General features: G+C 46.6%; 1 protein-coding gene across 1 annotated transcript in view; it reads left to right on the forward strand.

The window, feature by feature from the left end:
• Positions 1-1,952: 1,952 nt before the first annotated feature.
• The window catches only part of IRAK2 (interleukin 1 receptor associated kinase 2), a 60,267-nt gene continuing 41,505 nt past the window's right edge, over positions 1,953-20,714 (forward strand). Inside the window, exons 1-2 of the mRNA XM_049640999.1 lie at positions 1,953-2,152; positions 10,250-10,432. Of these exons, the coding sequence (XP_049496956.1) occupies positions 2,059-2,152; positions 10,250-10,432 (277 nt within the window). The 5' untranslated portion in view covers positions 1,953-2,058. The remainder of the gene's footprint in view (positions 2,153-10,249; positions 10,433-20,714) is intronic.

The raw sequence follows: 20,714 nt of genomic DNA on the forward strand, positions 1-20,714 counted from the left end.
CCATTTTTCGAGTCTATTCTCTGTACAAGAAAGACTATAGTAGGCATTCTATATGGGTTGTATAAATTGATTTAATCTATTTCTCTAGCTCACAACCCTAGGCAATAGAACTCATTAGTACCATTTTATAGATGTGGAATGCAAGGTTTGAGAAGTGAAATGGGTTGTCCAGGGACACAAAACCTGTTGGTGGCAGAACCAAGGCTTGCCCCAGGACTTTTTGCTTTCCTTTCAGGTTCCTTCTGCAGCCGGATGTTTATGGCCACAAAGTGGAACTCTAGTTTATTTGCTCTCACTGATGTTGCCCAATCTCTTGGAACTTCTCTATTTCTGTGTAAAAAAGGGGATAATACTGGGATGCCTGAGTGGCTCAGTTGGTGAAGCATCCAACTCGTGATTTCAGCTCAGGTCATGATCTCACAGTTGTGAGATCAAGCCCCTCATGGGGCTCTGTGGTGGGCATGCAGCCTGCTTGAGATTCTCTCTACTTCTCCTTCTACTCCTCCTCCACTTGAGCATGTGCGTGTGCACACACTCTCTCTCAACAAAAAAGGGGGATAATACTATCTATAGCATAGGCCTATGAAAGTTACAGAAAATGATTTATGCAGAGCACATGATAGGTGCAGATAAGTGGTAGTTATTATAATAAAGAGGCAGTTTGTAGCCAGTGATCAGACTGTTTGGGTTCAAATCCCAGCTCTGTCACTTGTACCTGTATGATATTCGGCAACTTACCTAACCTCTCTGTGCTTCGGTTTCTCATCTGTACAATGGGGGTAATAACCACACCTACCTAATAGGTTCATTGAGAGGAGTGGGTAAAATGACCCAGGTGAAGTCTGCACATCGTAAATGATCAATAATACTAGCCACTATTAGTGTAAGTTCTCCTCCTACTCTACTTAATAATTCAATTTGCCCTGAAATCTCTTTTATTCTGCTTTCCCCCATTAAGATTTATTACCTTCTAAGATAATAATTCAGCATGCCACCCCCACTCTCTTTCATCATACTTTGCTTTTATTCTCTAATGTTACCTATCATGTTCTATAGTGCTAAGTTATTTACTTACTTAATATTTTACTGCTTATTGTCTATATTCCTCCAGGGTATGGATTTTGTCCTTTTTTTCTTTCTTTAAAAAAAATTTAAAAAAATGTTTATTTACTTTTGAAGGAAAGAGAGACAGAGCATGAGGGGGGCGGGGGGGGGGGGGGTGGTGCACAGAGAGAGAGGGAGACACCGAATCCGAAACGGGCTCCAGTCTGAGCTGTCAGCGCAGATCCCAACATGGGGCTCGAACTCACAAACCATGAGATCATGACCTGAGCTGCAGTCGGTCACTTAACCGACTGAGCCACCCAACACCCCATGTCCTTTTTTCCTCAGAGGCATTGCCAGCACCTAGAACAGTGTCTAGCACATAGTAGCTGTTCAATGAACACTAACCCTTATTATGATAAAGTCTATCTTGTCTACCCTATTTAACTCGCTCTCAATTCCTAATTCCCCTTAACCAACTTTCCTTTTTCTTTTTTGTAATAGCATTTACTACCTTTTAACACACCTCATAACTTATTTATTACATACTTTTATTACTTATCATTAGTTTTCTTCTCCCACCATCTAGGTTTTAAGTCCCATGAAAGTAAGGAAGTTTGTAGATTTTCTCCAATCCTGTATCTCCAATACCTTGAACAGTGCCTGGCATATAGTAGGTAATTAACAGAATATTTGTTGAATGAATTCTATGTGGCGGAGCGCCCGGAAACACTGGTACTGGAGTCAGAAGTCCTCCTGGGACTGCCACTGAAGTCCTCGTGTGTCCTTAAACGCGTTCCCGCCCCACGTCGCCAGTCGGTCCAGCCGGCGGGGCGGTGTCGCGCCGCGAGTGGCCGCTGGGGGCGGTGGTGCCAAGCGCCCGGCCCGCCCACTTCCCGGGAGGAGGTGGCTGGCTGGCTGGACCCGCCCGCCCCCGGAGTAGAGAAGCCCCGGGTCCCCGCGGGGCTGCCCCAGTTGCCGGCGAGCCTGCCCGCCGGCCTCCGGAGCCCAGCCATGTCCTGCTACATCTACCAGCTGCCCGCCTGGGTACTGGACGACCTGTGCCGCAACATGGACACGCTCAGCGAGTGGGACTGGATGCAGTTCGGTGAGTGGGCTCCCCCTGGCGACCCCGCCACCAAGCCCCCTGCCCACCCCTGTTTAAGTGGGTCCCGAACCGAGGGGCTCTTTGTGCGGCCATTCCGGGCCGGAGCCTCGTCGTGTATCCTCGGCTGGCCACCACCCCTTATCTGGACACCCCCCACCACTACCACCGGGATTGTCTGGAAGGTGTTAGACGATCTTTGAAAATTTCTGTTGTTCATCTGTCGCTGAATAATGACCGGCTCGACTTTGCTGTTTATGGTAAAGCTTATCCTAATAGCTCTATCAGCAATTACTGTGCGCTTACTGTGCGTCCCGCCCGGATGCAGGCACTGACACGGATTATCTCATTGAATTCCCACAAGGGCCTATGAAGTGCATGTTTCTTTTACACCTTTTTACAGACGTGGAGACAGATTGAGAGAGTGATGGAGTAAATTCCCTACGGGCATGGCGTTGCTAAAAGGTTGCTAAACTCCTTGGTGTGTTTGTTTGTTTGAGCTTGGTAATAGGCAGAGAGGGCCTGGCACCTGGGGCGGGGCGGGGGGGGGGGGGGGGGGGACGCTGCGCGCCTCTGGTCCTCGGATTCCCAAGCAGAGGTCTGCATTCCAGGCTCCACCTCCTCCCAGCTGGTGACTTTGGACAAGTTGCTTCACTTCTCTGAGCCCCAGCTTCTTAATCTGTAAACTGGAGGTTCTTGTGAGTAATGAAAATTACGCAAAGGCACCTGACACTTAAGTGTCAGATTCTTGTAAGTAATAAGGAAGTATTAATAATTATTATGTTTGTGTTTGATGTCATTGTAACTGGTACCACTTTATTTTTAAAATAATCTCTATATTTTCTTAAAAAAATTTTTTTTTAACCTTTGTTCATTTTTGAGAGAGAGTGAGAGCGAGCCCTAGTGGGGGAGGGGCAGAGAGAGGGAGACAGAATCTGAAGCAGGCTCCAGGCTCTGAGCTGTCAGCACAGTGCTGGATGCGGGGCTCGAACTCACGCTTAACTGACTGAGCCACCTAGGTTCCCCTAAAATAATCTCTGTATTTTCTTTCGAACTTAGATTATGATATGTACCATTTATACAAGAGTGTATGATATATGCACAGTTGAAAGAATAGTAATAAAATGAACGTGTTTTTGTTATCCATCAGTTTGAGCAAATAATATACCTTTTAACCTAGTGATTCTCAACCAGAGGCGATTTTGCCCCCTCGGAAACACATGTCTGGACATTTTTGGTTGTCACAGCTGGGGGCATGCAGTGAGTAAAAGCCAGGGGTGTTGCTAACCGCCCTACAATGCACAGGACAGCCCCCTCCACGTAGGATTATCAGGTCCAAAGTGTCAATAGTGCTCAGATTCAGAAACCCCGTTTTCAACCAGTAACAAAAATAATACATGCTTATTGAAAAATAGCGTGGCAAACAAAGATTAGCTCAAATTCCACTACTCAGGGATAACCATTCTTATTTGGATGCTAATATAATAATGATAATAAACAGCAACAACTTTTGCTGCCTACTTCCTATGTGCTAGCAGAGTGCTATGTGATTTATACCTTCTAGTATATAATAATAAATTTACTTATGTGCATGCATTTTTCAAAAATTGTATCATTTTGTACATTCTAATAGCATGCTTTTTTAAACTTAAAATATTCAGGTATTTCTCCTTGCCAAGCAATGTTCCTTAGCAACATGGATTTAGGTTTTATTTTTAGCTTGTATTTTTGTTAACTATTTTTAATGGAAAAAGCAACACATGCATTTATAAAAGTAAATAATACAGCAGGGGTGGGGAGGAAGGTAAATGTCTTTCTTCTTCAGGGTCTTCAGTCTCAGTCCTCTCCCCAGAGGCGGTCACTGCTAACATGTCAGGACACCTCTGAGAAAGTCAGGACACCACCTGATCTTCTAGACTGTTCCTTTGTTCCAATGACCTGTGACTTATCTACTTTGAATGTTTCCTGGGCAGTGGACAAATTTTGTATAAGAGACTCCCTCTAGGTTTTTTTTTTTTTTTCATGTCGGCCTTGACTGTAAACACCAGAGGAACTTCTGTTCCTAAGATATTTTAAAGGTACACCTGTGGCTTTTTTTTTTTTTATTAAAGTTTATTTATTCTGAGAGAGAGAGAGTGAGCAGGGGAGGGGCAGACAGAGAGGGAGAGAGTCCCAAGTAGGCTCCTCACTGGCAGTGCAGTGCCTGATGTGGGGCTGGAACTCACAAACTGTGAGATCATGACCTGAGTCAAGATCAAGAGTCAGACACCTAACCAACTGAGCCACCCAGGTGCCCCCAACACCTGTGGCTCTTTAAAAGCACTTTATGAGATATAATCCATATGCCATACAATTCACCCATCTAAAGTGTATAATTCAATGGTGTTTAATATATAGAGAGAGTTGCATATCCATCTCGACAGTTAATCTTAGAACATTTTCATTGCCCCCAAAAGAAACCCTATACCCCTTAATTGTCAACCCCAACATTCCCACCACATACCACTCATTTTCCTCAGCTTTGGGCATTACCTATTCTGGACATTTCATAGAAATGGAATCATATAACGTGTAGTCTTTGGTGATTGGCTTCTTTCATATAGCATTAGTGTTCAAGATTCATCTCTGTTGTACCATGTATCAGTGCTTCATTTCTTTTTATTGCTGAATAATGTTGCACAATTTATTATCCATTCACCAGTTAATGGGGTTAACATTTGGGTCCTTTCCACTTTTTGGCTGTTTTTGAATAACGCTCTTGCGCATACTTGTGTACAAGTTTTTATGTAGATATATGTTTTCATTTCCCTTGGTAGATACCTAGGAGTGGAATTACTGAGTCATATGGTAACTTTATATTTAACGTTTTGAGGAAGTGCCAGACTGTTTTCGATATTGTCTGCACTATTTTACAGTCCCTCCACCCGTGTACGAAGGTCCAATTTCTCCATATCCTCCCCAACACTTGTTATTATCTGTCTTTTCACTGCTACCCATCTGAGCAGGTGTGAATGGTATGTCATTGTAATTTTGATTTGCATTTCCCTAATGACTAGTGATGCTGAGTATCTTTTTATGTATTTGTTGGCCCTCTGTACATCCTCTTTGGGGAATACCTCTGATTTTTTAGACCCTGGAGACACCAGAATTGCTCAAAGTCTTCAAAGACTTCCAATTGTGATTTAGGATATAATCCGAGCTCTACCAGGCTTTCCCGATCTGTCACAATCTGACCCCCACTGACTTCTGACCTCTTCTCCTTCCACACTTGCTCTTGCTTGCCCTGCTTTCAGCCACATCGGCCTCCCTGGTCCAGGCTCAGGGCCTCTGTATTTGCTGTTGCCTCTGCCTGGGACATTCCTCCCCCAGTGTTCACCATGGCTCCTTAGTTCCCTCTTGCCGCTGTAACGAATTACCACAAATTTAATGGCTTAAAAACAACGCACATTTATCATGTTACAATTCTGGAGGTCACAAATCCTAAAATCAAGGTGTTGGCAGGGTTGCATTCCTCCTGGATGCTCTAGAGGAGAACTCATTTTCTTGCCCAAATGTATCAGCTTCTAGGAGGCTGCCTGCTTACGTTGGCTCGTGGCCTCTCCCTCCACCTTCAAAGCCAACAGCAAAGCATCTTCAAATCTCTCTCTGACGTTTGCTTCTGTTACTATATCTTCTCTGAATCAGACACTGCTGATTCCCCCTTGTAAGGACCCTTGTAATTACATTAGGTCCACTCTTATCATTCAGATAATCCCATCTCAGAACCCCTAATGTGAGCCCATCTGCAAAGTCACTTTTGTCATGCAAGGTGGTTTTGGGGTTTAGGATACTGACATCTTTGGAGGGCCATAGCCCTTCTGGTCTCAGTTCATACTTCACCTTATTCCAGAGGCCTACCCTGCCCCCCCGTTACTCTGTACCACCACTGTATTTTATTTCCTCTGTTCCACTTAACATACTTTGATATTACCTCATTCCTTATTTATTTATGTGTCTCTCTCCCTGGAGAATGTAAGCACCATGAGTGCAGAGACCTCAACCATCTGGTTCACTCCTGTATTCCCAGAGTCTAGGACAGCACCTGGCCGGTGGGCAGACATTCAACAGCCACTTGAACAAATGATGAGCTGAAGGATGTAGGAATGGCGAGGACGTGGGGGGTGTGCACTTTTTATCCCACTGAATTGGCTTTGGCCCATGGTCAACCAGCTCTCCGTGTTGGCGTGGGGCTCGCTGGGCTGGGAGCTAGCCATGTTGCCTGTTTAGCTGCTCCTTGCCAGGTCACAGTATTGTCTGGCTTCCTCTTCATCAGAACTAGTGATCGCCTTTGTCCTTCCATTGCTAAAGAGTCTTTGCTTCTGTGAGTCATTTAGAAAAGAAAAGAGGGGTACATGGGTAGCTCAGTCAGTTAAGCATTTGACTCTTGGTTTTGGCTCAGGTCATGATCTCCTGGTTTGTGAGTTCAAGTCCCGCAATGGGCTCTGCACTGACTGTGCAGGGCCTGCTTGGGATTCTCTCTCTCTCTCTGTCTCTCTTTCTCTTTCTTTCTGTCTCTCAGAATAAGTAAATAATAAACTTAAAAAAAAGAAAAGAAAAGAAAAAGATAGTCCCTTAGGGCAGATTGTGGTACTGGGGGGTACGTGGGGTGGGAAGATCCTTTGTCAGGTGATTTAGAAAATCACATGGCCACATATGCGTGCTCTTTGGATTTGGCAACTGTTGGGAGACATTGTGGCTGCTTCCTGTTCATTTCCCTATGATTACAGTGGCATCCATTTTTTGTCTTAGGGGAAGACAGGCTTCTTACAGCGTCATCCACCCAGGTGTTTTCCAAAGGGCCCAAGGGCAGGAGTTGCTTTGTTGGACTGCTCCGCATCTTGCTCAGTCATGCATGTGCTAGCCTTTGTGCATCGCCCTGCTTTGTCCCGGTCTAGCTGTGTGATTTTGGGCAAGTCACTCTGAGCCTTCTGTTTCCTCATCTACAAAATGGGAGTGAGTTGCTGAGATGCTTAGAGGACATGTTAGGGTCTTTCATGTTTTCTCCTTCTCTTAGCCATGGAGGAGTCCCATTAATCCTGACAAGGGTCATTTGACCCTACATCACTTCCCACTGGCCAGGAATCATTTCAGGAGGCTATGTCGTATCTGTTTGAGAGGGCTTTGAGCATGAGGCAAGGCTTACTACTCTCAGGTGAACGAACTCCTGCAGGATTCAGGGACTCAGATCCAGTGGGATGGTCCCACGTGGTCTTAACCACAGGGAACAAAACCAGGTTTTCATAGAACATAGGTGGCTTAATAATTACAGTTAACAGTTATATCATATTTTCTATGTACGAAGCATTATTCCAAGTACCTCTGTATATATGACTAATCTGATCCTTGCAACAGCTTCTGAGGCAGGTGCTATTGTTATCCTCATTTGCAGATGAGGAAACTGAGGCACAGGAAGAGGTAAAGGTCCTTCCTAGGTAGAAGAATAGGATTTTGAACCCTGGCCTCAGAATCCAAAATTTAGGCCCTGAACCACCCCTGTCCTGTCCTGATTATATAAATATGTATTTTTATATCTGTAGAAAAGTTTGGAAGATTAGAAGCAAAAGTATGACCAGTGTGGGATGATCACAGAGACTTTGATTTCATCCTGTTAGCCAATAATGACCAAGAATTTCTTGTGTGTGCTGAGAAAAGAGTTGGGAACTTAGCAGGGCCCTCAGTGCTGACTCATTCCCCCAAGATCTCTATCTTGCCTTGACCTGTTTTAAGGGCCTGGTTAGATGTTGATAGGTTAATGGGTTAAGAATTGTCACTTTCATGCAAATGTGCTTTCATGGAAATGTTCGAAGTGCAAGGCGCCTCAGGGCTGGGTTCCTATTTCTCTTGTGTTGCCTGTAAGGAAAGCGCACCCCACAAAGGTGTGATGGAACACCACACCAGGGTTTCTGTTTTTCCCACTACCTCTGAAGAGTGGGAGGCATGCTGTGCCGGTGAACAGGTGAATAGCCGGCTGCATAGGGAAGGGGGCAGGGAGAGGTGTGGGGGAAGTGTTCCTTCCTCTTCCCTCCCCTCTTTTCTCTCAGCTTCTAGAAGCAGCCCCTGACCCTGCTGACATCATTTCCCACTGACCAGGAATCTGGCCTGGGGTTTCCAGTGACTAAAGTTGCAACTGAGAACTTTCCATCCCCTAACAGGCTTTCTCTCTGCAGAAAGATTGAGGCTGTCTCAATCTTTCCCATTCCTCCAGAGGGAGGGGATTGTGCAATATGATCATGTCACACTCCCTGGCTCTGAGGTCTTCGGTAGGTAGCGTCTGTGGCTCTTAGGATCAAGTCCAAACTCTATATAGCCTGGCCTTGGAGGCCTTTAATGTAGTCCTGAGCTTTATCTCTTGCCTCCCCTTCCCCACTCAGTTCACTTATGTTTGTATTTTTCAAACAGAAATCTCCATGGGCTTCTGGTTTATTCACCACGGTATCTCTACAGCTTGTCACAGGCTTGGAGCGCAGAAGTGCTCAGTGATGTTTTGCCGAATGAATGAACAAATGAACGAACAACTTGATGTTTATATGCATTTCTGTTCCATGATTTCTGAAAATCTGGAACTGAAGTGTGATTATTTTATTCCTAATTAGGACAAAAAAAGCCTCCTTCACTTTAGTAAACTCAGTGGAATACATGTGACCATTCAAAATGCCATGAGGAAGAGTTTGTAACAACTCGGAAAATGCTGATGGTATAATGTTAGTAAATGAGAGCAGGATGCAAAATCTTACAGTCCAGCAACAGTGCATCTAGAACCGCTCCTGTGTGGAGGGGAGGGGAGAGGAGAGTTTTGGAAAGAGAAAGTACCCTAGTGGGATGCTGTGTAACATGTTATATTGGTGTTTTTCTCCCCTTTTTCCCCAAGTTTTCTTTAGTGAACAACCATTAATTTTATCATGAAAAATGGAAAGCAGGAATGCTTTATATTTAGTATTGCCAGCAGCAGCCACCTGCAAATTTTGTAGTGTTTCTGAGTTGGCAATGTGCTTTTAGATGCATGAGCTCTCTTTTCTTTTATTTTATTAAAACATTTTTTTTAATGTTTATTTTATTTTTGAGAGAGACAGAGTTCCAGTGGGGGAGGGGCAGAGAGAGAGGGAGACACAGAATCTGAAGTAGGCTCCAGGCTCTGAGCTGTCAGCACAGAGCCTGATATGGGGCTCGAACCCATAAACCATGAGATTGTGACCTGAGCTGAAATTGGACACTTAACCGACTGAGCCACCCAGACGCCCCTAGATGCATGGTCCTTCTTGATGCCTGTAACAGTTCTATGAGGATGTTGGGCCATGGGTCCATTTGTTCCTTAGTTCTTTCTTTCTTTCTTTCTTTCTTTCTTTCTTTCATTCATTCATTCATTCATTCATTCATTCATTCATTATTCCCCCTCCCTTGCTGCCAAGGCTAGGACTTAGGGGTGAGGAGAATGAGATGCCCAGGGCAAAATTTAAGGAGGCACCTATTTTCCAGCTACTTCTCCAGCTTCTGAGATCAGCCCTGAGAGTGAGATTTTGCTCCTGAGTGCCTTAAGTTTTGCCCCTGAGTGCCTCCTTTGCCTCACCTTGGTCCTGGTCTTGCCCCCACTCTGTACCAGGTGCTGTTCTCTGCTCTGGGGATCTAACAGTGGACGGAACAGATAAAACTCCCTGTCTACATGGAGCTTCTGTTCTAGGAGGGGAGGCAAGAGAAGTTCTATTACCTGCCCCCTCTTACAGTTGAGGAAACTGAGGCTCCTACCAGTGAGGTGACTTGCCCGTAACAGACAAACAGCTAAAGCTCAAGGCCGCCCCTGACCCTCTCCTCCAGTGGGTTCTCTCCTAAGTTTTGTGTGGCTGTGAAGTTGATATTTACACTGAGGTGTCAAAGTGCCAGTCCCATGGGTGTCAGGTGGACTCAGTGCTATAACTCAGTCTGCCTGTGGATCCCAGCTACAGGTAGATTTCAGGTGTGAAGGGGAGCGAGTGAGAAGCTACTGCGGACAAAGACCGCTAGCCTGGTGACCCTCTGGTGGAAGTACTGCCTTTCTGACGCTGAGATGGCCTCTCGCTTGCCTTCCAGCCTCCTATGTGATCACAGACCTGACCCAGCTGCGAAAGATCAAGTCGATGGAGCGGGTGCAGGGCGTGAGCATCACTCGGGAGCTTCTGTGGTGGTGGGGCATGCGGCAGGCCACCGTCCAGCAGCTGGTGGACCTTCTGTGCCGCCTGCAGCTCTACCGTGCTGCCCAGATCATTCTGAACTGTGAGTATCCAAGGTGGTCCGCTCAGCCACCCGCGAGCAGGTTTCCGCAGGGGCCGTACCCTCTGGCCTTGGAACTTTTCTTCACCTTAGAAAAAAAACGTAACTGACAGAATTTACCACCCAACTAAGAAATTACCTCTGGGAGAGCAGTTGGGTGGCCAGGGAACCAGATATTGGAGAGAGACTTTTCTATAAGTTCTTCTGTACCTTTAAAAGTCTGCTTCTCTATTCCAAAAGTAAATTTAAAAATAAGGATTAAAAAGATAGCTATACATAAAAATCCAAAAGAGTCTACAGTAAAAAATGATTTATGTCATCATCCTATATTCTCAGTTTTACTCCCCAAGAAGGTAACCACTATTAACAATGTCATGCCTATCTTACTGGAAGTTTTCTGTGCATTGGTTAACATATATGTGACATCTACAACTACTTTTTTTTTTAAAGATTTTATTTTTAAAGGAATCTCTACAGCCAACGTGGGGCCCAAACCCACAACTTCAAGATCAAGAGTCAGTTGTACACTCCATTGACTGAGCCATCCAGGTGCTCCTGTATTTTGAGTTTTTAAAATGATTTTATTTTATTATTTTTATGTGTATTTTTTAAATGTTTTTTTTTGAGAGAGAGAGAGATAGAACAAGCGGGGGAGGGGCAGAGAGAGACATGGGGATAGAGGATCCAGAGCCGGCTCCGTGCTGTCAGCACAGCAGTAAACCCGACATGGGGCTCGAACTCACTCTCAAACCATGAGATCATGACCTAAGCCAAAGTCAGATGCTCAACTGACTGAGCCACCCAGGTGCCCCTTAAGTTTTGGTTAATGTTTGTACCAATATTACTGGAGCACCTGGGCGGCTTAGTTGGTTAAGCATCCGACTCTTGATTTTGGCTCAGGTTATGATTTCAAGGTGGTAAGATTGAGCCTGCATCAGGCTCTGCACTGAGCGTGGAATCTGCTTAAGTTTCTCTCCCTCCCTCCCTCCCTCTGCCCCTTCCCCGCTTGTGTGTGCTCCCTCTTTCTCTAAAATAAAAACTGGAGAGCCTGGGTGGCTCAGTCGGTTAGGCATCTGATTTTGGCTCAGGTCATGATCTCGCAGTCTGTGGATTCGAGCCCCATGTCGGGCTCTGTGCTGACAGCTCAGAGCCTGGAGCCTACTTTGGATTCTGTCTCCCCCTCTCTCTGCCCTTCTCCTGCTCACACTCTGTCTGTCTGTCTCTCTCTCAAAAATAAAATAAAACATTAAAAAAATAAATAAAATTTTTTTTTTTAATTTTTTTTTTCAACGTTTTTTATTTATTTTTGGGACAGAGAGAGACAGAGCATGAACGGGGGAGGGGCAGAGAGAGGGAGACACAGAATCGGAAACAGGCTCCAGGCTCCGAGCCATCAGCCCAGAGCCTGACGCGGGGCTCGAACTCACGGACCGCGAGATCGTGACCTGGCTGAAGTCGGACGCTTAACCGACTGCGCCACCCAGGCGCCCCTAAAAATTTAAAAATTAAAAAGATATCTGGATCAGTATTACCAAATTACCCTCTTACCTGCTATTACAACAGTGGTGGGAACGTATTTAGCAGGTAATAATCGTTCTCTGCCATGAAGAGATGCTGCAAAATTGAAGTAGAATTATGCCAAGTGCCTTGTGTTCAGCCAATGCTTAGCAGAAGACAGGTGGGTCATGGCTACTCCCATCTAGAACCCATCCCTTCTCGTATCTCCAAAGAGACCCCTTCAGTGTGGGGCAGCAAGCCGGTCTTTTAATAGGTACTTTCTGAGCCCCTGCCTAGTGCCTGGTGCTGTCCTAGTTTCTAGACGACAGTGATGGGCAAAGCGACAGGTCCTTTGCCCTCATGGAGGACATAGTCATATGAAGATATAATCAATGGACAGGAAAATAAATAAAAACAATAGGTTGGAGTGAGCAGGCAGGAGAGTCTCCTAGAACATGTTAGTCATGGAAGGCTAAGAAGTCGGAGAAGGTGAAATTGGAGGGATGGAAAGAAGACAGCCATGTGAAGATCTGAGGTAAGAGAGCCCAGGGAGAGCACTGGATTTTGAAGGAACCAGCGTGAAGCTGGTGTGGGAGTCAAGAGCAGTGCATTCTGAGCCACAGAGACCTGCAGAAGACCCTATGTGGGCTCTGGTGTTGTCCTGTCTGGGGCTTTTGGTCTGGGAAGAAGCTGGCTGAATCAATAGACACAGGTTCAACACTTTCCCGACTGCACCCCAGGAATTCTGGAATCATGGAGGGCTTCCAGGAGGAGGGATGGTAGGATCTAGAGCAAAGAGCTGATTGATGGGGGCTTAGAAACCTCCACCCTCAGAGGTGGCAGGAGAATAAGGGACATTGGGGTGGCCCTGCGGGTGAGGGGATCTAGAGATGAAGCCCAAGGCAGGATTTCGGGTACACCACAGAGGTAGATCACCTCTTGGGCAGGGAACGCTAGTGGGACAGTGAGACCATCTCTCGCCCTTAGGCACGTAGCGATTCTTCAGGATTTCGGGTGTCCAGGGACACAGGGCTTCCGCACACCCACCAGATCTTATTAGATGAAGGACCGTTCCTCTGCTGGCAGGATTCTCTGCCTGGGGCAGGTTGTGGGGAAGATCCTGCTACACAGCAAGCAGTGACACACCAGTGTGGGACTCGGCCTGTTCCCTGCCTCCAGGCCCTAGCAGCGTAATCTCTGAATCAAGAATGGGCACATCTCAAAACATGGCCACCCCCAAACTTCTGCAGCCTCTGCCCCTGTCTGGCCAGCCTCCCCCAGCTCACCATCTTCCTCAGACTGGGGAGGGGTGGTCTGCTCAGCCCCCAGGCTCCCCAAGCCTTTGGGAACTTCCTGAAACCCCTCCCTACCCTGCCAGCCCTTCTGTCCTGAGAGGGTTCCCTTAAGTCCAGTCAGACAGCATCCTTACCCTCACATCCCCAAGGCCAGGTCCTCATCCGGGTCAGCCGGGGGTGGCTGCGGTTTTACAGGAAGGTGGTCAGGCAGTGTGGCTAAGCCCTATTGTTACATGGGCAGGTCCTCCCTTTCCCTGGGCTTAGTCCCACCTTTGTCCAGTGGGGGTGGGCTGGATGCCGTCTGAGCCCCCTCTGGACACTCGTGGTGCCGTGGCCCCCATTGTCCCTCAGACCTTGTTGGTTGGTGTGACCGACGCCTGCCCTGTTTAGCCATGCGCAGACCCTGGCTCTGGCTTCTCTGTGTCCCCAGAGCCTGGCATGTGGTGGATATGGAGATACGATTAGCACTGACTATGTCCTCAAATATTTTTCACCTTTTGAGAGATTTAATGGTAAACTCTTAATGGGTTGGAAAAGAGGCAAGGAGGGAAGGGGCCGCTGGAGGTGAGGGGAAATGCCACTGGGTCAAATGCAGTCAGAATCTAGCGGCCTGGGCTTCTCCAGCCTAGCCCACTTCGGGGAGGGGGCCAGTGGGTTGGGGCCCGCACGACACCCTGGTTTTGTCTCTGCTGAGCAGCTGAAACACTACCGGGATGTCCTGAGCCCCGAAAGCAGACAAGTACCAGGCATTGAGACAGGCCTCTGGTTGGACACATCAACTCTCCATTGACGTCAAAACCTGACTGTTGACTAATCTTGAACATGTTCTTAACGATTTGAGGTCAACACACAATATAGTGCCAGATTTAAAGAAGCCACTCATTGTGGCACGACACTTTAAGCTAACCACTGACTGAGCCCTGAGCTGCCTGCTTGCCTCCTCCCAAAAGCCCCTTGAGGTGGGTGCTCTAAGGAGCCCCTTCTCCACCTAAGGAGACTGAGGCCAAGAATGGCTCAGTGACTCCCCCAGGGGCATAATTCTGGTCGTGGGTACAGATGGAGGTCACACCCAGGCGTGTCTGGATCCAACACCCTCATGCTTAGCATTTTTCACAGAAACTTCACTGAACACAGCATTTGGGCTTCCAGGCAACAGTGATATTTTTTCTGTCAGCTTCTCTTCTGTTTAGAATTGTACTCAGATCCCCGCTTTCCTGGTCCAGCTGCCCTCAACCTGTCAGGACTGTGGGAGTCTACCTTTGCCCCTCAAACCTCTCCTCTCTCCCCCTTAGCCCCTGAGGAAGAGAGACTAACACTTGTTTCCACATCCACAAATCCCCTCGATGTTCTTCTGACAGTCTGGTTGTGTTTTTACTATTGTTTTACGTCCTCAGGCAGGACACTTCCCCTTTCTATTTTTGTCATTAGTTAAAAAAAGTGCCATAAATCTCTGCCCCTTTTTGGAGGTAAATATAGAGGGCATATTCTATATGTGTGAAGCGTTTTAAGTTTCTGTATTCTGACTAGTCAAAGCCATTTTCCCTTCCCTAATCATAACTTAGTTAAACCTTATTTTGCATTTGCTTGAGGAAGATTGCTTATGAACTTGATCAGCTGCTTCCGGCAGTTTGAGAACCTGATGTCTGCCTACCACTTCTTAAAGGGCCTCTAGAATAGATTTGATAGAAGCATGCTTGGAAACCGCACACACCAGAGGTCCTAGGTATAAATTGGCTTCCTTAGAGACTATATTTGTATTTGTATCTCCAGGTGCTATATTTGTATTTAACAGAGGCCTTCTGAAGATTGTATCTGAACTGAAGGGCAGTGTGTGGGGTCCCCTGGGGGCCACATTGCATCTAGTCTCTTGAAATCAAGTACTGTGGGTAGTCGCTGTTCTGACTGTGTAGAGACCTGGGTCTGTGGGTCTCTGTCCCTTGATATTTTCTCCACCTTCATTGCCAAGACTGTTGTTATTCTATTTGCCAAACTCCTAACATTAAATGTGATAAGAATTAGAATAGGGGCACCTGGGTTCCTCCAACTGAAGCATCCAGCTTCTGTTCAGGTCCTGATCTCATGGTTCGTGAGTTCAAGCCCCACATTGGGCTGTCTGATGTCAGCATGCAGCCTGCTTTGGATCCTCTGTCCCCTTGTCTCTCTACCCCTCCCCTCCCTCTCAAAAATAAATGAACATTTTAAAAAATGCCTTAAAAAAAGAATTAGAATACATTAGTACAGAAGGCTTACCACCCAACTGCCCATTCCTCTGGCAAATTTGTTTTCCAGCGTCAACCCCTTTTTATTCTCTGAGCCGTGTCTTGGTGGTTGTCTGTATTAACATTTCTGGTTCACTGCTGTTACTAAGGGCAGACTCCAGTACTCAAATAAGGTGCACGCCTAACTTGCCACCCAAGCTGTCGGCCAGGACCTAGTCACATGATAGCACCTAGTTGCAGGGGAGACTTGGGGAATGTAATCTGTAGCTGGGAGGTTGTGTGCCTAACTAAAGCTTCTATTACTCTAGAGGAGGAGGGAATAAATATTGGAGGGTCAGCAGTCTCCCTAGAATTTTCCCCTTTGGGCTACCCAAATATCCATTTATACCTGCCTTCCCACAACTAAAACGTGCTCACCCCTTCCCCAAGAGAGACAAGGCCCGAGGCCCTAATCAGTTTCTTCCTTTAGCTCAAGGCCCAGGATCTGTGGGTGATGTGTAGTCCTCGGGATCAGCCCCCAGTGGTCCAGAACCTCTCCACCAAAGAGAAGTTACCTGCTCCCCTTCCCCCAGCACACTCAGAACCCAGTGGTGGTATCTGCACAGGGAGCCATGCTCACAACTGTCCCGTTTGAAATGAGAAACACGCTGTGGTCACTGATCTGTAGCAGTAGACATCTGGCAGAGCAGCAGGTGTAAAGGTCCATCCCAGCCAAGGGAAGTAAGTTTTTGGCTTGATCCATCTGCACCCCTTGTTCTTCTTGGTAGATCAGGGGTTCTCACTGCGCCAGACCTCCAGGCATCAGCATCGCCTTGACCTTGTTAGGAATGCAAATTCTGGGGTCTCACCTCATCTTCGGATTCAGAAATTCCAGGGGTGGGGTCTGGGTCTATGTTTTACAAAGGGGTGAGGGATGGGGGCAGGCACTGGGGGGAGCTTCCCTGTTCATTATTCCCTGTGGCCTCATCTGAAGTGGGAAGTGAGAAAGGTCTGCCCTTAGGGAGGGCCACTTGGCTTGCACAGCCTGCTTCCTGTTGGTCTGGGAAGTGTAGTTTTTAGCCAGGCAATCATATGTCTAGCTAAAACTTCTAGAATGTGTGAAGACAAGGGGAATGGGCATTCTCTGCCTTATTAGTACTGTCTCTAAATAATGTGCTTATACTGACCCTTTCATATTTATTTATTTATTTATTTATTTATTTTTTAATTAAAATTTTTTTTTAATGTTTATTTATTTTTGAGAGAGGGAGAAAGACAGTGCAAGCAGAGGAGGGGCAGAGAGAGAGGAGAGAGGGAGACACAGAATCCTAAGCAGGCTCCAGGCTCTGAGCTGTCAGCACGGAACCTGACGCAGAGCTCAAACTCATGAACTACGAGGTCATGATCTGAGCTAAAGCCAGATGTTTAACCAACTGAGCCACCCAGGTGCCCCTAATTTTTTAAGTTTTCTTTATGTATTTTGAGAGAAAGAGAGTATGGGCACACAAGCAGGGAAGGGGCACAGAGAGAGGGAGAGAGAATTCCAGGCAGGCTCTGCACTGTCCACACAGATCCTGATGCAGGGCTTGAACTCAAGAACTGTGATATCACGACCTAAGCTGAGACCAAGAGTTGGATGCTTCACCTACTGAGCTACCCAGAGGCCCCTCATATTTATTTTTAAATGCAACATACAAACTTTATTTTATTTTTTTTTAAATACAGCATGCAAACTTTTAAAAAAAGAATTTATTTTTAAGTAATTTCCACATCCAACATGGGGCTCGAACTTAAAACCCCAAGATCAAGAGTGGCACATTCTACCACCTGAGCCAGCCAGGTACCCCTAAACTTTATTTTTTTTAAATTCAACATATAAACTTAAAAAAAGTTTATGTATTGATAGAGAGAGGGAATAGAGAGAGAACAAGTGGGGGAAGGCAGAGAGAGAGAGATGGAGAGAGAGAGAGAGAGAGAGAGAGAGAGAGAGAGAGAATCCCAAGCAGGCTCCATGCTGTCAGTGCAGAGCCTGATGTAGGACTTGATCTCAAAACTGTGAGATCATGACCTGAGCTGAAATCAAGAGTTGGACCCCTAACCAATTGGGCCACCTAGGTGCCCCACAAACTTTTTTTTTTAATGCATCATACAAAGTTTATTTTTTGTCCTTTTCATATTTATTAATTTAAATATTATCCACTAATTTCCTAGAAGAAGATTTGGCTTATACATAACTTCTCTACCTTTTAAAAAAAAATTTTTTTTTTCAATGTGTACTTATTATTGAGAGACAGAGCATGAGCATGGGAGGGTCAGACAGAGGAGGAGACACAGAATTTGAAGCAGGCTCCAGGCTCTGAACTGTCAGCACAGAGCCCGGCACGGGCTCAAACCCACCAACTGCAAGATCATGACCTGAGCCAAAGTCGCACACCCAACCGACTGAGCCACCCAGGCGCCCCACTTCTCTCCCTTTCTAATACATTTATGTCACAATTTTTAGTTCCTCAGTAGATTGCTTTTGTAACATTTAAAGAACATCCTTACATTTCTGGTTCTTTCTTGGTCAGCTCTAGGCAATGCCTATTGATTCCCCACTTTGTAAGATGAAATTGCCCATTTTCTTACCCTTTCTTACCCTGTTCTGTCCACTTTCACCTCCCAACTTTGGGTGAAGACCAGTTGTAAGTAGTCCTCCATGGATGTTGTTATAGCTCCAGGCTCTGGTAAGCCCACAGGAAAGAGCTGGCTCTTGGGTGAAACCCTAATCTCAGGGTCAGGACAGGCAGGGGAATGCTGTCTGTGTGTCCTGGTTGATAGATGTCTGTGATGGGGAAAGTACCGTGTGCATAGGGCATCTGCAGGGCGAATCATAGTCTAGAGTAGCCTTTCCCAAAGCATGGGTCTCAGAAGAGTACTCCAGCCAGATACCCCTGCTGCAAACCAAAAGCTCATGAATAACTAGGGCAATGCTGTATGCTTTATCAGTGGCCCCTACCTTTGGAGATTCACAATGTAAACCATCATATTAAGGCTCTGATAAGTCCTGTAGCAAAGACCTGCTTAGGCCCATGTTTCCATTTATATTTGATCATGGGACCCCTTTTGATGTGATACTTGGAAATAATCCCACAGAACCAACACACTGTGGGAATCACTGTTCTAAAGAATGGTGACCATGGTGAAATTGCCAGACATTTCAGAGAGGCCTCATGATGGAGAGACCAGGGGATCAGGAGCAGACTTTTATGGTCAGGCTGCATTCAGCATCAGAAGAGTCTGTCCCAGGGGGCCAGGGCTGACCATCACCCTGGGGCTCAAAACATGAAGATCCTACTCCTCAGAGGGACTTTTCCAGACTCTGAGCCTTGGGAGGAGACTGTAAGCCAGGCTCCAGAGCCCAAGTTCTAGCATCTTGGGTGCATAGGAACTGGAATACTTTGACAGAGGCCAAAGTATTGGAGCTGTGACTTCCAGCCAAAGACAGATCAGCTGTCATCACTGCTGAGCTCTACAGCTGGTTAAATGCCACCAAAGGCAGGCCTAGGAGCTGAGCCTGTTGATGGTGAGGACCAGATGGCTCTAGCTCTGAGGAAAGAGGCTGGAAACCAGCTGTGCCTAGCCCGTGAGATAAAATTCGCCCTCATTCATCCTCATAGAGAGTTAGGTACGTGGAAGCTGGGCAGGGGTCAGTAATGAACTAAAGAAATATTTATCAAGTGGCTACAATATGTCAGGCACTAGGGACACAGCAATGAAAATACAGACACGGTCCCAGGCCTCAAGGAGCCTGCAGTCTAGTGTGGGAGACAAATACTAACAGGATGATGACACGGAGACCATAACCAACCGCAGTGTGAGTGCTTGGGGAAGTGCATGTGGGGTGATAGCATGAAAGAGGGCAGGATTTGATCTCATCAGGGCAAGCTTCCCTGAGGAAGTGAAAACTGAGCTTCCATTCGAAGGCTAAGTGGACCTAGTGAGACCTCGCAAACATTTCTAGGCAGAGGGCACAGCATGTGCAAAGGCCTGGAGATGGGAAGGAGCGATGTTTGAGGACTCAGAGAGGCCGTGGAGGTCTCAGCTAAAGGACATGTGAGTGTGGGTGGGCTGAGCCTACAGAGGGCGCAGGGGGCAGGGTCAGGCCACTCAAGGCCTCACAGGCCATGGTCAAGGGTCGGCTTTCTCAGGGGCAAAGGGAAGATTTTGGAGGGCTTGTTCCTGGGGTGTGCCCATTGTTCTGTCTGCTATGTGGAATAGGGGTTTGTGAGGTTCCGGGTGTGAGAATCTGAGTGGGAGAGCAAGAAGCTTCTGGAATCATTCCTCCTGCTGTCACTGTCTTCTCGGAGTTTTCTTGTGACTTTTGCAATTTTCACGTTTTGTTTTGGTTGTGCAACCTTGACAATTTCTAACTTTTGGTTTGGCATCTCAGCCAAAGTCATTTCCTTCCTGGAGCTGGGCTCTCACTGAATGGGGAATTTTTGGCTGCTGTTTAAAAGGAAACAGAAGAGAATGATCTCTTTCTTTCCAAAAGAGCCCGGGCTGTTGCAAGGGCCGGAAGAGGCTCCTGCATTTGCTCTCTTGGAAGGCTTCCCAGGATCCGCCCATTTCCAACTGCTAGGGAATAAAAAAACATGGATAGGATTCAGGGTCACTGGAGAATTGCCCACAGTGGAGGTTGGCACTGTGTTTGGCCAGGATTCCCCCGGGCCTGGAGTCTGCCCATCTGAGTACTAGTTGTAACTTGTATTTTGCACCTAATATGTGCCAGGCAGGCATCTTCTCTCACAAATCTTATTATCCCCATTTTATAGATGTGGAAACTGAGGCTCAGAGATTGACTAACATGCCCAGAGCCACATTGCTCATAAATAATGGGCTGGGATGGGGACTTACACCCTTACACCCTACTGGGGTAGGTCACTAGATGGTAGGTGTCAGGTCTCACTTTCCCCCTCTGAAAAACAGGTACACATATTGCCCTATTTTCTTGTAAACTAGGAAACTTCAAAACAAAAGAGATGGTGAAGTTTTTTAAAAGTTACTGCTGTGTGGCTCCGGACAGATCATCTGACTTTCCTTCCACACACTAGCTATTCCACTGGAATAAAGCAAATCTTTAATCACTGTGGGTTTTTTGGGGAGTTGTGTGAGAATGAACAGAGGGTCTATGCAATGCATCTAAAGCAGTTCCCAATTGTTTATCTTTGAGACAGAGAGACCACAGTGAGTGGGGGAGGGGCAGAGGGAGAGAGAGAGAGAGAGAGAGAGAGAGAGAGAGAGAGAGAGAGAGAG

Source organism: Panthera uncia, chromosome A2, assembly GCF_023721935.1.
Source record: "Panthera uncia isolate 11264 chromosome A2, Puncia_PCG_1.0, whole genome shotgun sequence".
Lineage (NCBI taxonomy): Eukaryota > Metazoa > Chordata > Mammalia > Carnivora > Felidae > Panthera > Panthera uncia.